Raw genomic sequence first — 17,168 nt, 5'->3', positions numbered from 1 at the left:
ATAGTCTACCACAGCAGAGGAAAACCTTGCCTGTAGTGTAAACTATCTACTCAGTACAATAGACACACCACTTGTTTATATAATACACTCGTAAAATAGGGTGCTTTGTTAGAGAGATCACCCAATAGCCTGGCCCATAAACCTGACTCCTAAGTTTCCTTCATAGGATTTATTCCAAACAAATGCAGCTGTTTATATTTAGTCTGTATGTATTATTATATGATAATAAGTTAATTAGAGAGGTGAAAAGTATCTATCCCCAAACAGCACCAGCACAATTAAAACATCCAAATACTTCCCAATATAGGCCTCTCTGTGTTTACAGGGTTATTGATTGACAGTCCTCATTAGGAATATGATAATAATTTATATCAGGTGTCCTACTAACTACAGATGCACCAGGAACCATGAGGAGGAGTTGTTAGAGGCTGAAGTTCAGTTGTGTGTGTTTGTGTGTCTTTATGTTATCAGTGCTGAATATTGCTTGCTGTGCAAAGACACAGCTTCCTTGATCTAGAGAAATTGCACAACAAAGGCTTTTTATTCAGAAAACGTGCACATATGTGATCATAGTCCGCTGATTCTGTCCCAAGTATACAGCATTATGTATTTGAATTGATAGGTTTCCTTATGCATACATTTTATTGATTACTTAATAGAATTTGCTTTTTTTTAAATTTAGCTTTCTTTTATCAGTGAGCTAGAGGAGTCCTGGGGGAGGCTGTGTGTTGATGTGTGTGTGTGTGTGTGTGTGTGTGTGTGTGTGTGTGTGTGTCTTTAAGAATATCAGCCTACCTGTGAGCATGATACAGTCAACTCTTGTGTGTGTGTCTTGTTAACAGAGTGAGACACTAGTTGATGATAATGTGCTGCTGCTCATCACACAGACAGACAGGACTGTTACCTCTGTTGACTGAATCCCCACGAGCAGCGCAGTCATTTCTCGGCGTGGAGCGGATAGCATCTGTCGCTTCCGTGGGAACTCTCCCCACTAGGAATCATAGAGCAACAAGCTCGCTCTAAATGCGGACATGGGTGTTCCTCCAGACATGCATATCCACGCATTTTTGTTCCTGCTTTTATAATTTCGACATCGCCCGTGGCCACACCGTCATATTTTGCTTTTTCCTGCCACTCTGAGAACTTTGCGTGTCGAGACAGAAAGCACTTTTGCGTGGATTGTTGTGCCTTGAATTTGCAGGAATGGTTCCCAGGAGCGTGCCGCGTCCTCCTGCGTTTAGGAAACAACTTCAAACAGCCCCGGCTCTGACCATGCTCACCAGTTTCACGATTTATTGAAATAAGGAGGAATATGAGCAACCACAAAGGCGGCGGGATGGCATCGAAAGAAAGGCTGTATGAGCTGTGGATGTTATATTACACAAAGGTGAGTGCAAGTGCGGAAGACCTGACGGTGACACCTGTTGCAGCAGGTCTTCTCTGCCTGAAGTTTAAAACATGAAGCGATGAAAACATGATCATTGTGTGTGTTCTTGTGGTCTGTATTGCAGCCATGTTGAGGATAATGTCTCTGTCGTTGGCTGTGAACGGTTACATGAGGAAGTCGCTTATTTGTGCCTGTTTGTTCAGCAGCTGTTTATTTACCAAGAGGTGGGGGCTGCCCTGTGCATACTAAACCTGTAGATCATCTCATATTATATCACTCTGTCGCCGATCAGTTTAAGTTATTGAAATCAATAAGTAATAATGGCATTTGAAGCATATTAGCCCACTTAATAAAGTGTAATCCTGTACCTGCGATGCAGGTGTCACAGTCTGAGGCTATTTCCTGTTCCTGCTCCTTCCTGTGCCTCTTACTCAGTGACTCATGTCACATTTACAGCATAATAATGGCATTAATATTGTAATGGAGCCTGTTATATTCTTCTGGAAACTATTCTCGCTTATCATAAAACATTATGTTTTTGACTTGGTGCCAGCAGCACAATATCCTTTACTCTGTAGTTTAACTATTAATTATGAAACAATATTGTGAAAAATAAGCCTAATTTAGCAATATTCTTAATTGAGTGTCAGACTGTTTTAAGTGGTATTTTCCCCTGTGGGCGTAGCTAATTTGGTTGTTTATTAAGGCGCAACATCTTGGTAATAACGATGAAAGTAAATTAATAGTCAGAGGATATATTGCACATGGTTTCATGTCATGACTCCTCTTGAAGGAGAAAGACAATTTGGCTTTGAATAAAATAAGTATTACTATTTAATGTGATTGCAATCTGCTCCCATGCCTGAGGACAGAGAAAACAAGATGAGACTTCTTTCCAAGTTTCATGCACTATATGTTCACTGTGGGGCATAAAGACCGCTCTCTTATCACCACAGAGGATCTAAAGGGCATGTTTCTCTCCTAAGAAATGTCTAGTCATACATTTTCATTACATATCTCTACTGACTTGCTTATTAAAGAGACAGGTAACCTGAAAATCCAAAATATATTTTTTCATATTTATTTTTATTTATTTATTGAATGGATCCCCATAAGCTGACGCCTTGGCGACTGCTAGTCTTCCTGGGGTCCCTAAAAAGACATAGAACATGACATACAAACAACATAAACAAAAACAGTACATACAAGAAAAACAATAACAAACTCAATTAATACATACATGCAATACTGTTAAAAATCCTACATTCATATTTACCCGACAAATGTTATACTGCAAAAATCATTAATTCAGATGTCTATAGTGTCAATATCAGCTGTATACACTTATAATTTATCATTTCATTAGAGAACATTTAAAAGGAAGAATCATCTGGTTACAGATATAGCAGATAAAAATAAATAAAATAAGAAAACAAAATAAATCCCAACATATCATATATATTTATATTGCTTCAAACAGACCAGAAAAGCTGTAAATTCACGAGTGACACATCTCCTGCACGGTGTGGCTCATCCCACAGGAAGTGTGTTTGTCCTCCTCCCTGCTACTTTTCCTTGTGGTTGCTGCTGCACGTGTGACTGCAGATTGACTGGACTTTCCTGCTTGTACCAGTCTTTATCAAACATAACAAGTTGTAGGCAGTGTCACAAATAACCCATTGGAAGAATGAGTCATTAGCGTGTGTGTGTGTGTGTGTGTGTGTGTGTGTGTGCCCTTGAATATGACTGTGACAGCTGTAGCATCTCTATGTGTAAGTCCACTTCCTTATTAAGCTACCTCTTGGCTCTCAGTTAGTTGCCCTCAAGGCTAAAGGAACAATGCTTATTTTAGTCTCTCTCTTTTTTTTTTGTGACAAATTTCCCACCAGAGAATGACACATAGACTTCTGAGCTGTCTTATAGGTTTTGCATGTATGCAAATGACCTGCCCTTATTGACAGGCTACGCTGAGGGATGTGGGAGGCAAAGTATTTAACTGAGGCCAGTGTTTAACACCACCACCTTATGTGACTCAGAGGAACACAAAAGGCTGCAGAAAGGCAGCAGAACCACTTCAGAGAACAATCGCCTGCCTCTCCTATAGAGATCAACATGATGTTTTTGTTGTCTGCCTGTTAGTCAAGTTGGCTCAGACTGTAGCCTTTTTTTTTTTTGTACTGGACACATCCCATGTCAGACTCACAGGCCCTGTTTTATGATTCGTCACACTTCAATGAAAGTTTTGACTAATGCAAATAAGTCAAACAACAGACAACAAGTTTAATAGGGGTATTGTTAGTGCTACAAACAAGCTTTTACTACTGCTGGACGCTCTGTTTGAGCCACAACAAACTCACCCAGGCAGCTGTAAATACATCAGCCTTCTGTTTACTAAGTTTACTACGTTTACTAAGACATCTTCATATGTTTGTTTCAGTATTTTTTTAAGGATTCATCACCCTCTGTATGCTCGAGAAATCCTGACAACATCAGTACAAGTTCAATAAACTCATTGTATTATTATGGGAATTGTACAGTCTGTGTTAAAGCTGTGATGAATCCTAACAGTTGATTCCAACATGTTTGGGTACATTCAGTATCTCAGCCATCGTTCTGTATTTGCAATAAGAAAGCAAAACGTGCTGAGGCTTGTCGGTGATAAAGGAGCCCTGCTTCCTCTGATTGTGCAAGAAATCACACACCCCTTGCAAGATTTTTGGATCAGCTGTGCTTCAGGCCTGAAAAGCCATTGTAACATAGAAGCATCTAGTATAAAGTTGGCCCAAAATGAGACATTTTCTGTACAAATGGCAAATCAGGTTTGACAGATTAATTGGTGTTTTTTCCGGAGGCGGTTTCTGTTACAGACCAGAGAGTTGATAATTTGCTATCATCGAGACAGCAGTGTTTAAATATGTTACATTAACATAGACAAGCATTTATTTATAGACATAGATCGAAAAACAACTGTATTGACAATGTAAAAACACAAGTTTTTGCAGTTTTTGAGTGCTAAACTGCGTGCACATCGAGACTCGAGCAGAACCTGCCGCTCTCTTTCATCTGCTGGAATTAAAAACCACATTATTGGCAAAATTTCAGAGCTCCATTTCTCCTATCTGAGCATGTTTTTCAGACCATTATAAAATGCTCATGCCTGACAGGTATGGACATATACAGAAGAGTGAGATCCCAGTACGGAGGGAGTAACTTAACTTGTCAGATCGTGTCTGGAGACAGCCAGCAGGGTATTGTTTTTGGATAATAAGTTAGATTGTCACAGTTTAATCAGTTTTATTCCATTACATGTTGGTGGTTGGCTGTAACTTACACTGTAAAAAATGTTTGTAGAAATAACAGTAAAACACTGTCAAATACATGAGAAATGGGGCGTAAAATAAAAAATTGTACATCACCGTATTAGACACCATTAATTACCGTAAATCAAAGAATAGCACAAACCTTTTACTTTTTCTGTCATAAACTGGAAGAAACACACAGTTTTGCTGTAAAAATATAACATTTTCACACATATTTATGGAGAAACACCATGATGTGTGAATAAATGACACAATTACCATAAAAATAATAATTATTATTCAGTCTAAATTAGTTTTTGCTGATATTTACATTTAAATTTAGAATAGACAATCCACTCACTGTATTTTTTACAGTGAAATTCTGGCAACCACAGCTGCCTGTATTTTTCCGTAAATTAAACAGATTATGTTTTACAGTGTATACTTGTGTTTTAACTGATATTTTGAGGATGAATGTAGTAGTTGATTAATAATAAGATAATTTAGGATAAAACTGTGGCCAGTTTGAGGACAAGTGTTGGTAATAAGTTATCAAACTTCAAAGTTTCTGTTTTTATTTTGTGTGTTTTGTCTCAAAGCTGCTAAAATACTCATTTATATTAAGATTAAGATAATTTCCAGAGTTACAGCAGCAAAGTGGATAGCAAAATAACAATAAATAGTAAACAGCAGTATAAACTAGAAATATAAGAAAGATATTAGCAAATAAACAAGTAAAATATTTAAAAAGTATTAACAATGTACAATTTAAACAAGTAGAAATTAGGGTTGTCACGATACTAAAATGTTCAACTCGATACCGGTACTCAGGAAAATATTCGATACTCGATACCATTTTCAATACCACAAGGATAAAAACAAAGACCCCAAAATTTAACATAAATATTTTTATTAACAAGAAAAATGCAACATGTAAAAAATAACAGAACCACAGGTTAGATATTTATAATAAAAATCAGTTGTGCAAAAAGAAACTGCAACTATGATAACAAGCTTCAGATACTCAATACTTTTGAAAATGAGTATTGTATCCGGATACAACGTTTTAGTATCGATACTTTTTTGAGTATCGATACTTTTGACAACCCTAGTAGAAATATAAAATGTATTAATAATTTAAGCAAAAATAAAATAAACATAATAAATTGAGAACAATGAAACCCTCATATTTGAGAAGCAGTTAAAATATTTGGTCATTTAACTGGATAAATGATGTTTGTGGTTATGTGTAACTGCACTTCAGTGAAGTAAATAAGCTGGTAGAAGGTTTCATGTTTTTGCCAAATATTTTTATCATTAAGAAAGTCATTTTTCATCCAAAAATGTCAGGAAATGTTGTTTTCAGCCTCCAAAATATGGAGATTTCTTGCTCTTCTCTGTGTCATATATTAAACTGAATATGTTTGAGTTTCGGACTGAAGAAATCTAAAGACCTTCCCAACGGTGTGGATACAGTAGGATGTAAGGCTGGCAGAGAAATTGTGCATGATTATTCTGTATCATTAGCCCAAGAGACGGTTAGAGGGACTAATTAAAGGCTGTAGCAGTAGAGATGGACCACTGCCTCCCATCCACACAGCTGTGAAACTACCTCCTCTGCTTGCTATGAAGAAGTCACATTTCCTGGCTTTCAGTCAGTCACCCACTGTGTATCTGCCTCAGTTACCGATCATGCTATGAATCACACCAAAAAGAGAGATGCAATAACAACAACAACCCCCCCTGCAGCTCGCTGTGACCGTCCTGTGAGCCCTGGGATTGAATCCCCTTGTGTGCCTGGATCTCCCCTGTTTACCAACAGAAGGGCCAACCAGGAAAATCAAAGTGCTCTTTGCTTTCACTTGTGCAGGAAGCTGGAGCGAAGCAGAATGCCAAGCAGCGGAGAGAGGCACAGCTGCTTGGCCATGTGCAGAGAAAACCGAGATAAATGACACAGTTTATACGGGTTGGTACCTCATGGTTGGTTTGTGACGTCTGTTCTAATGGCGTCTTTATCGGACAGATCCTGGAGCTATAGTTGTCCGGGCGAGGTTGAAGTTGATAGAACGGAGAGTGAATGATGTGTATTTTCTTACTTCTTCTCGTCTGATCAATAGTAATTTTGTAAGGGATGATTTTTAGGTCAGGGATGCAGCTCTCTACCATGTGTCTGAAGCAATTTTGCTGCAGAAAAACTTAATACATTTCCCCTGTTTTTACTTCTCATTTACAAACCAGATTCACTTCCTCGCTGTGATCTTTTATATTATGTGTGAAAAATCTAGCTGCTGCAGCTTGAGTGTACCTAAACACACCAAAGCATCTCTGACTGACAGGGAACAGAAAAACATGATACTTCTTTTCCCACAAAACGTGATAGCAAAACTTCCATTTAGTCATACTCCATGTAGAAATGAGTTGTAAACTCACCTCATTAACCCCTATTATTACGTTTCCTTGTACATTGTAACTTCCAGTAGACAAAATTAGAATTGATGACGAATCCTCTGCAGGGTATCATCATCATCAACATATGGTGATTAAAAAAACCTGTTACATAATGATTTATGTCAGAGAGGATTCATTTAGCTACTGCATCTTTTATTGGGAAGTTAAACAAAGCTGACAGGGTGTTGCAAATATGTCTGTGCGTCCTCGCCTCTCCTATTCAAGTCTCCAATACCTGATTGTCCAGATGTTGCAGGCACAATAGGTTTGTTCGGTTAAGTTTCCTGTTTTCTCAGAGTGCAAGCAGAGATTTGATTCACCATGTGTAAGACTTGCGTCATTTTATTATAATTTTATTTTCAATAGCTTGCCAATCAAGTTTACAATGACGTTGGTAAAGCATGAACTAAGCTTTCTCCAGCAGTACATTATAACATTAACAGCTTCAACTTGTCATATTTTAAACTGACTGTGCTTTAGCTCAGTCGGTGACACATATTCCAACAGAGAAAGCTAAATTATAAGCCTCTCCTGCTACATTTTCTTTCTGTTCTGTTAGATTTAGAAAGGATTATCACAGTCCTGGTGCTTTATTTTTGCTGTGGGAATTTTTTTTTTTATAGAAGCCTCCCTCATATCTGCTCACAGCTATAGCGCCAAAAGAGGAAGGGGTTTGATGAGGAGGCAGCGTATGAAGGAAATAAGCTACGGTTAAAGTGACATGTCATTTCCTGGTTTCTCACTTGACATTTGGTAGAGCAGAAGGCAGCGAGTCAGACGCCAGTGCGGTTGCTGGTGCTTGTTGAGGAGCAGCTTCTGAGCTGCTGGCTGGAGACGAGACTGAAGGCTCATCTGAGACTGGGTTCGCAAGAACCTGGCACCCTGCTCAGCCACATACAATGAGAGATGGACTGGCCCATAAGTCAATGCCAGTTGGTAATGTACATTTAACACTAATGCAGCATTAGAAAGAATGTGGTTGTCCTGTGTTTTCAGAGTTAACTGCATTAGATTTCCTTTTCTGTCGAGGTTCTGTGGCAATTAGATACACATTAAACATACAATGAGCTACAGTTACAGTGTATGTTTGTTGGAGATCTGTGCTGCACCAGCTTTTTAAAGTATGTTTACACTATGCATTGCTAATTTTGAATTATATGCTTGTTGGTGAAGGGGAAGTACCTGATTTATTGTTATATCATGTGCTGTTTGCTGTGTTATTTGTGCACAATGAGTCAGTCAGTCAGAGACAACTCATGTCTCCCCTCATCCTGCAGAAGAACAGTGGCTTCGTGCATACTCAGCTAATCAAAATGTTCAGGTTGTTCCATCACACGGTACACCGAGGAACATAACTGAACTGAATGTACAGTGTTTTTGTCTGAGTGTTTGGTTTTGAAACACCCAGTGGAGTTGCACCACTAGTCTGAATCATCAAGACTTGTTAAGGATCATTTGGCTTCACATTAAATGTTTAGAGGTATTCATTCAGTTTGTTTCTCTTGTGACGTTTGTGTTGGTCTTTGTGAGATCAAGAGACTGATGTGAGGAGGGAAGAGTGGCAGGATATGTTGCGGTGCAGAGGCTGATTAAAGCTGAGATAACCGCTGTTTGTATGTAAACATCCTCGCACAATTCAAACCATTTTAAATGATTCTATACGGACGCGGTAATGCAGGAATGTCTCCTGTGAGACAATAACATGCGTACAGTGAGAAGTTGTATGTTGTTGTTGCTGTATTTCAATGCTTGGTGCTTATGACTGAATACACTTAAAAGAATGGAACATTAGATTCTTCTAACCTCCCTGTTTTGAAAAAGGAAAGAATTGGCTCATGTGTTCCTCTCTTTGCAACATCCTGTTACAAAAACAGGTCATATGGTTTAGTCAGTGCCATGTTCTCAGCCACAGTGTGTCACAGTTAAAAGCTTAACCTTTTCCGAGTAGTAGTAGTACAACAACTGAGCACAAGCACAGAACATGTTCCATTGATATTTCTTGTGTAACTGTACTCATCTATTTTACATGCACTGTTATTTACCAACACTGCACGCTGCACGCTGCATGCTGCCTGGAGGCGTGAAGGCCTCTCTCGCCTCATGTTCTCTTTCCTCCCTCCTGCAGAAAGACGTGGGCTACCTGCAGCAGTGGCTGGAGGCGTTTGTGGCGTCCTTCGAGAGGCTCATTGATGTGCAGTCACTGGAGCCTCGGAGGTGAGTACTGTTTACAATCTGCATAGCCAGGAGGACCCACCTGTTTGTATTCCCCAAAGCAGGATGACCTCTGACCTCCTGTAGAGATACAGAGCGTTTTGGTATGTTTATGTTACATGTAAACGCAGCCCCTATTACAACGCCCTTTACCCCCCGCCCGCCCGCCCCTCCCACATCCTCCTCCCCCAATCTTCCAGACTGGAGGAGTGCAGCTCGGAGGTGCCCTTGCTCCCCAAGGAGGTCCTGGAGTTCCTCGGCACCCAGCTATGTCAGAGCGCCGTGCACCTCTCCGACGCCGCCGAGCCCAACGGCACCACCCCTCACCCCCTCCTCCTCATCAAGTTCTTCATCATTGTCTGCAGGTGAGGGTCCAGCCTGCTGTGTATACACATTTAGAATAGCCTTTATTGTCATTGTATATATACACAATGAAATTGGAGTGCAACTCCTATTGGTGCAAAATAAGAAATCCAATCCAATCCAATCCACTTTATTTATAGAGCACAATTTTAGCAAACACAAGGTTTCCAAAGTGCTGCACAAACAATAAATACATAACACAATACAAAGAGATGTAGTGAACAATAGAACAGTAAGATGCAATAAGATAAAATAAATTAAAAATGGGATAAAAATAAATAAAATAAAATGTAAAATGTACTGCCCGCACAAAATAAAATATGCATGAATACAATAAAAAAAAAATAAAAAAAATAAAAAATAAAAAAACTCAAAATATATATATACATACACGGGAAAAAAAAAAAATCATCATCATGGCCGTAAACGAAGTGGGAGTGTTCTTTGTGCGGGATCCATTCAAGATGTTGTTATCATGATAATCTATATAGGCATGATAATATATAATTTCTTCCCTGAGTTGTGGTAGTAAACATTAGGCTGTTAGACATATTTTAAGGGGAAAATAATATTCAGGCATTACCAGAGATTAAAGGGGAGACAACTTCAGGTGAATCGGGTAAAAATGTAACAGACATTTTTGGACATTATGTACAAAATAAGTAGAGCTGTCATCTCCTATGTGATTAGTTGACTAATCATTTCTTCTGGTCTTAGCTGACAACGGCTTCTTTAGTTCATTTAATTGCTTTTTATGATTTTTTCATGCTAAATGACTTATGAGCACATCTCTGGTTATTTGTGGAGAAACTCAGTTTTACAGATCTGTTGATTAAATCAACTAATCAATTAGTCAACAAAATCTTATGGGTGGTAATAGCTTTTCCTTTAATTTCCTTTAGTCAAGGACAGCCCTCAAATTATATTATTTTGTCTTATCCATTATCAGTTTCCTTATATTTGTCAAATATTAAACATGCAATGGTGATAAGGGGAACCAGATTTATTACAGATTTTTTACTTTTTCAGAAATTGCGATGCAGATTGTGCAATGAAACTGAAACTCAGGAGGAAGTTGTCCCTTATATTCTATGCATCCACTATATTTGTCTGTTTTTGCCTGAGATGGCCATATTGGGTAAGCATTGGGCAAGTTTTCACAACACTCAATTGCACAAGTTTCTCTCTGCTTCTAGGAATATGGAGAACATCGAACCAGACAAGACCCCCGACTTTGTTTCTGAAACCATCAAGCTCCTGAGCTTCTGTTTGGATCAGGTAAGGCCATTATAAACTGCAGCTCAAACGAGACACGGATCTCCCTGATTCATGACGGGACTTGGCTCCACTGCATGCTCAGGATATCATGCATGCAATGATTATTTAGTGCACTTGTAGCCAAACTTTGAAGAAATGTGATATACAGAAGAGAGACAGAGAACCTACACAGAATGTATTCAGTTTACAGTATGTAACATCCTCACGCAGGAGCAACAGAACTAGTTTACACTGAAAAGAAAAGTGGGTGTGTAGTCGACCTTTTATTCATCGTAGTGGAATGTGTTGTATTTGTTGCATGGAAAATGTCAAAGACAAGTGCATCTGTGCTGAAGATAAGACAGATGACCAAACTTTTATTTTGTCCAGCTAAAGAAGGGACAAGGGGAGCAGTCTTCTCTGCAGACGGTTGTGCAGTACGGACTTGTGCTGTGTGAAAGTCTGTTTGACCCTTATCAGACGTGGAGGAGACGCCTGGCAGGGTGAGTGTGCTGCTTCGCCCTCCATCGACCTGCGTGAATGTGTGGGAGGTGGAATTTAGTCACACAAAGCCCCAAAGACTAGCGTTTGCATTTAACATCTTGCCCAACCTTTGTGGAGTGCAACAGCCACTAAGCCTTGAAGTCAAGCCTCATTAATGCCTGCAGCGTTAGTGGCAGTCCTTGACCGACTGGGTGTGATGTGAATCAGTGTGGTGACTGATGTTTTGTGTCTTGCAGGGAGGAGGTGAGCTTGCTGGAGAGGAACAAGTATAAGTTCTCCCCACTGGCCTTGCCAGAGGAGCTGCCTGCTCTCTTCCATGGTGAGACACTCCCTTTCCTTCACTCTGCCACTCTGATCTCTGCTAGACCTCACATACCACAAGAATCAAACTGTTCCCACCACTGCCTCAACACAGCTGAGATCTGTTTTCATCTTTTCATCTTTGAAAAACTGTGAACTTTTGTTTGCTCAAAAAAAAACCCATCCTAGTAAATAATTCTTTGTCATGTTTCTTATGGTGAAAAACAGTCCAGTCAGTCATAGTGTTGGGTTTTGGCTAAAAACTTTTAATTGTTCAGCATCTACTTATCAGGTTTCCATCACCAGAATCCAAGCATTTGCTAATTATAGGAGCCTATTTGATCAGCGAGCATTAATCTTTAAGCCATGTGGGAAATTTCAGCCTGTACAAGTTTCAGTATGTCCAAATTTTAGGAGGATTACACGGTAATAGCATGCTTTAATTAGAAATTATAAGAACTAATTGTGTAATACCTAGCCAATTAGCAGGGCTTAGGTCTTTCTTTTTTTACGTAACTCTGAATGACAGAGGTGAAATTGTAGGGGAAGTTTTTACTGAGCCATTGTACCATGAACATTTCACATTTATTGTTCTTGGTCTTATTAAAACAGAAAAATAAAACTGTATTTGTATGTTAATGTATTTTTTTCTTCCTGTATTGTGGTTTAGGGTAGACACTACAGGGGAACAGAAAAAAGTTTAACGTCCCCAGTTGATTACGCACATTATTATGTTTTGTATTGTATGGTTTACATTATATATCGAAAAATGCAATGAGGCATTTTATTATTATATATGAGTTAATTTGCATACATTTCCAGAACAATTAAACATTTAAAAAAAAACTTTAAACATTGTATAAAACCAGATGAAAATTCTTTAATTTTGTTGACATATTACAGTCAAGGGTTTCACAGGAGGGAATAGATTTTTTTTTAAGATTTTTGTTTTTATAACTCCAAAAATCTGTAATAAAAAGCCATAATAATTATTTTTATCCAAAATGTTCTATAAATCAGGCTCTTAATGATCCTGAGCAAGACCCTCTGTAAAAACCTTCAGAATATAGATAGGAATGAAACAGGAATGTGTGTAAGTGCTATTTAAGCGGAGATTTCTGGCTCAGGAAGTAAAAACAATGTCCCGCCTTAAGTGGAAGCTGATCTTGCGTAACATTGCTTCTTGGCTTGATTGAATGTTCACAGAAAGCCTCCAGGAAAGCGAGAAGATCCCAGAGCTCCTCATACTCAGATTTGTCCATCTCCAGGGCGCTGTGATCAGTGGAGGGAAGGTCTGCTAACCAATCTGTCCTCTTCATCAGTGATTATTGGGAAAACACTCAAGTGCAAATGAAATGTTAACACGTCTATATTCATTTTCTAGAAGAATGGCCTTCTCTCCGTCACCCCTCACTCTGTTGAGGACCTGTTCTCTGTCCTGCGAGTGTGGTGCTGCAAGACTTGCCCTGAACCTAAAGGCACGGGGCTCCCGCGGCTGACTCTGCAGTGTCTGACTGTGATGATCCACCTCCTGCACTCCAGCAGCCCTGCGGAGCGGCAGGTGGAGATCCGGACCATACTGGACGACTACTTCCAGCTCCTCAACTGGAACCGTCCGCTGAGCAGTGAGGAGCAGGAGAGGCAGAGCTGGGAATCCAGCCTGATCACCCTCCAGAGCCAAATGCTAAGTGAGAGCAAGTCCACTAGGATTTAAGTAGAATAGAATAGAATAGAATATATCTTTATTGTCTGTTCAACAGAGCAGAAATTTGTCTTTCGACACGGCTATAAAAATTCATGCAAATTACATGAGATAAAACAACAACACTTCAGTAAAAACACAACATCAATAAGAAGAATGACGTGGGGTACAGTGTTACCGGCCACTATTTAGTATAGCGACTGCAGATGATATAAATGACTTTTTATAAATGTTTTTATGGGCCAGTGGGGTTCTGTATCTTCTGCCTGATGGCAGCAGAGAGAAGGAGTGATGCAGATAGATAGATAGATAGATAGATAGATAGATAGATAGATAGATAGATAGATAGATAGATAGATAGATAGATAGATAGATAGATAGATAGATAGTAGTGGTAGTAGTTTTTGCTTTAAGTTGCTTATTGTTTTTTGCTTAAGATTGCTTATTGTTTCTTCTTTAACATATAGCACTCCTCTAGTGTCTAAGTGTCTAAAGAAGGAGTATGTATTAAGGAGTAGAATAGAATTCCAGTGCAGAATAAATATAAGTATACAGTATAAAAAGGTGCAGTGTAGGTGCTATGAAACAAATAAGGTGCATAAGTCTAGCTGAGCATTCCTTTTGTATCTCTCCTAATCACTACAGAGGCCAAATAATCTATTTTCCCTGTGTCTGATAAGTAACATCAACCAAATCCTTCTTGTTGCCAATTCTAGCTGCTGTTCCTGAGATCCTGCAGTGCCCTGACAGACCAGTCCTGCAGGCCGTCTTCCTCAACAACAACTGCTTCGAACACATCCTCAGGCTGGTACAGAACAGCAAGGTCAGACCCTCCTGTTCATTTGAAATGTGTCAGTCAGCTCTTTATATCCGCCCCCCTGTCTGTCTGTCTGTCTGTCTGTTTGCGCGTCTGTCTGTCTGTCACCTTTTTTTATTTATGTCTTGTCTATTTCCTCTTTTGTTCTCCTGGATGCCACATCTGTTGTCTAACTCCTTTTTTCTGAATTATCACAAAAATGTATTTGTTTCCAGCTTATGTTCTCTCCACACGGCTACAACCCGTGTGCCCTGCTGCAGCCGTAGACAGACCTGGATCAAACCTGTCTCTGTGATCTCTGCAAGATGTACTTTTTGTCTAACTGTCTGTCTTTTTGTGTGTGTATGTGCGTGTCTGCGTGTGTATGTTCTGCAGCTCTATCAGAGCAACATGCGTAGCCCGGAGCGTGAGGTTGTGCGTGACCTCACTACATGTTTACTCACAGAGGTCGGAGTGGACCAGGTACTTTCCCCTCACGGGGGCAGATATTGGTCTGTCAGCAGGAAATTCAGCCTCCTCTCCACTCGTTAACTGCTCTGAGCTCTTTAAACAGGAAGCCTCAGGCAGGAAGTCTGGCTTACACTCATTTGTAAATAAAGCAGGTAGCGGGGCGATGCATGATCAATCTTGTCTGGAGATTCCTTTTTTAATTTGTCATATCTGTCCATCTGGAATATATATAATATTAGTGATTTAGTGTTATTTGGGCCTCTTGAATCCAACTTGAAATACAAAAAAGGACAAGCTGCACTGTAAAAAATGTCTGTAGATTTTACGGTGAAAAACTGCTAAACCATGACAGTAAAAGACCGTAAAATGATAAATGAGTTAATTCAGTTTCAGTAACAACACCGTAAATGTGTATATCAGCCAAAACAGTATTTTTTACATTTTTTTAAATACATTAGTTCACTGTAAAATACACTGGCACCGTGTTTGTAGCAAAAATATACTGTAATATATATACAAGCCATCATTTTTGCATTTATTTTTTGTAAAAATAATTTTCCTCACTGTTAAATGTACTAAACACCATATCTCTAACAGAAATATACTGTAATATTTAATGGTAAAATCTTTAATTCATGCAGCATTTATTAAGTATTTTCTTGTCAATTATATGGCAGAACAGCGTTTCTTTTGATGGAAAAACTTTTTTTTTTTTACGGTAAAATATGGACTAAAAGTTGCACCATATTTATTACGGTAAAGTTCTGGCAACCACAGCTGCCGGTTTTTTTTACAGTGTGGCGTCAGCTTTGTGAAGATGGAATGTCTTTTCAAACTATTTCAAGTCATTAAAGATGCTATAAAATTAATCCTGAAATTAACATGTGAGACAAATCAGACTTTATAATAATTATAAAATAGATGTACACTGTAAAAATGTTTGTAGAAATTACAGTAAAACACTGTCAAATTGCATCAGAAATAGGTCGTAAAATTAAACATTGTTCATCACTATAGTAGATACTTTTAATTACTGTAAATCAAAGAATAGCATACAACTTTAAATTCTACTGTCATGAACTGTAGAAAACACATCGTTTTGCTGTAAAAATACAAAATTTTCATGTAAAATTAATGGAGAAATACCATGATGACACAATTATCCTAATAGTAATGGGATTATTCAGTATAAATTAGAGTTTTTGCTGATATTTACATTTACATACGCTCATTTTAAGTTCTGGCAACCACAGCTGCCGGTATTTTACCGTAATTTAAACAGATTTTTTTTTACAGTGTACCCTGAAATTAATACAAGCAGTCATTTGAAGAAAAAAAAAACCATCTATATACAGTATATATTGAACTATATTGACTATTTAATGAAGGCCTATTTATATTTTGTATATTTATTACTTTATTTATTTTACGATTTATAGAATAGTCATATTTATTCATTTCATAAGCATTTATATTCATATCTATATTTTAGAAATTAATTTAGTATAGACTAAAATGGTATTTAATATGTCCTCATTGAAAAGTTAACATTCAAATTGGAGGATTAGTGCCTGCTTGTTTGGGCGTGTTGATTTATATCACATTCATAATTAGAGGCTGAGTTCCCTGCTGACAACACAAGGCTGTGTTTTTCATGGTGCATGAAGTGGTCGTTGTTCAATGCATGATTTCTTTCTTTTCCTCCTACTTTGGCTGCTCTGACGTGTGATAGACCTGGCTCGTGTCCTGGGGTTTTCATGTTGCCTAATTTGCAACAATAGTTGGAGTTTGCCTCAGTGTTTCTCTCTTTGCTGGTTGTTTTTTGCATGCTGGGATCTATCAGTAATTAACAAAGAGGTGTTTGTTTCCTGACTGATACAGCAGTGCACTTACTTTGACCTAGTATGCTCCAATACTTGTGGTGTGGCAAAAAAAACAAAACTTTGCAGATAATCATTCATTCAGCTGGTGAAATATTTCCTGAGAAATGTTATTTTTGCCCGTGTGCGGTTGGAATGTAGCTTTTTCTGGCTTTTGGGGTGAACTCATGATGATGCACGCTTGTAGTTCTGCAGTGCAACATTGTTTTAACACAATCATTATTTTTTAATGTAGGTTTTGGAGAAGGGATCAGACAGTATTACAGTTCATGCCTTAGGAGTCCTCACTGCTATAATGAGCAACTCACCCTCTGCTAAGGTAAGCCCCATCTACACTGTAAAAAATAATCTGTTTAATTTACAGTAAAATACCGGCAGCTGTGGTTGCCAGAACTTCACTGTAAGAAATACAGTGAGTGGGTTTTCTACTGTAAATTTAAATGTAAATATCAGCAAAAACTGTAATTTAGACTGAATAATCCTGTTATTTTTAGGGTAATTGTGTCATTCATTCACACATCATGGTATTTCTCCATTAATTTTGCATGGA

At 38.4% G+C, this 17,168-nt stretch overlaps 1 protein-coding gene across 2 annotated transcripts in view; it reads left to right on the top strand.

Moving 5' to 3' along the window:
- The first annotated feature begins 826 nt into the window (after positions 1–826).
- nbeal2 (neurobeachin-like 2) overlaps positions 827–17,168 on the top strand; it is a 58,395-nt gene continuing 42,053 nt past the window's right edge. For both annotated transcript variants that reach the window (XM_059338685.1, XM_059338684.1), the window contains exons 1-11: positions 827–1,387; positions 9,260–9,348; positions 9,546–9,710; positions 10,905–10,986; positions 11,356–11,468; positions 11,706–11,788; positions 12,976–13,061; positions 13,154–13,457; positions 14,188–14,294; positions 14,664–14,750; positions 16,854–16,937. In XM_059338685.1, coding sequence (XP_059194668.1) covers positions 1,313–1,387; positions 9,260–9,348; positions 9,546–9,710; positions 10,905–10,986; positions 11,356–11,468; positions 11,706–11,788; positions 12,976–13,061; positions 13,154–13,457; positions 14,188–14,294; positions 14,664–14,750; positions 16,854–16,937 — 1,275 coding nt within the window. In that variant the 5' untranslated portion in view covers positions 827–1,312. The remainder of the gene's footprint in view (positions 1,388–9,259; positions 9,349–9,545; positions 9,711–10,904; positions 10,987–11,355; positions 11,469–11,705; positions 11,789–12,975; positions 13,062–13,153; positions 13,458–14,187; positions 14,295–14,663; positions 14,751–16,853; positions 16,938–17,168) is intronic.

The sequence above is a fragment of the Centropristis striata genome, chromosome 8, assembly GCF_030273125.1.
Source record: "Centropristis striata isolate RG_2023a ecotype Rhode Island chromosome 8, C.striata_1.0, whole genome shotgun sequence".
Lineage (NCBI taxonomy): Eukaryota > Metazoa > Chordata > Actinopteri > Perciformes > Serranidae > Centropristis > Centropristis striata.
This window is presented reverse-complemented; position numbering and strand designations above follow the sequence as displayed.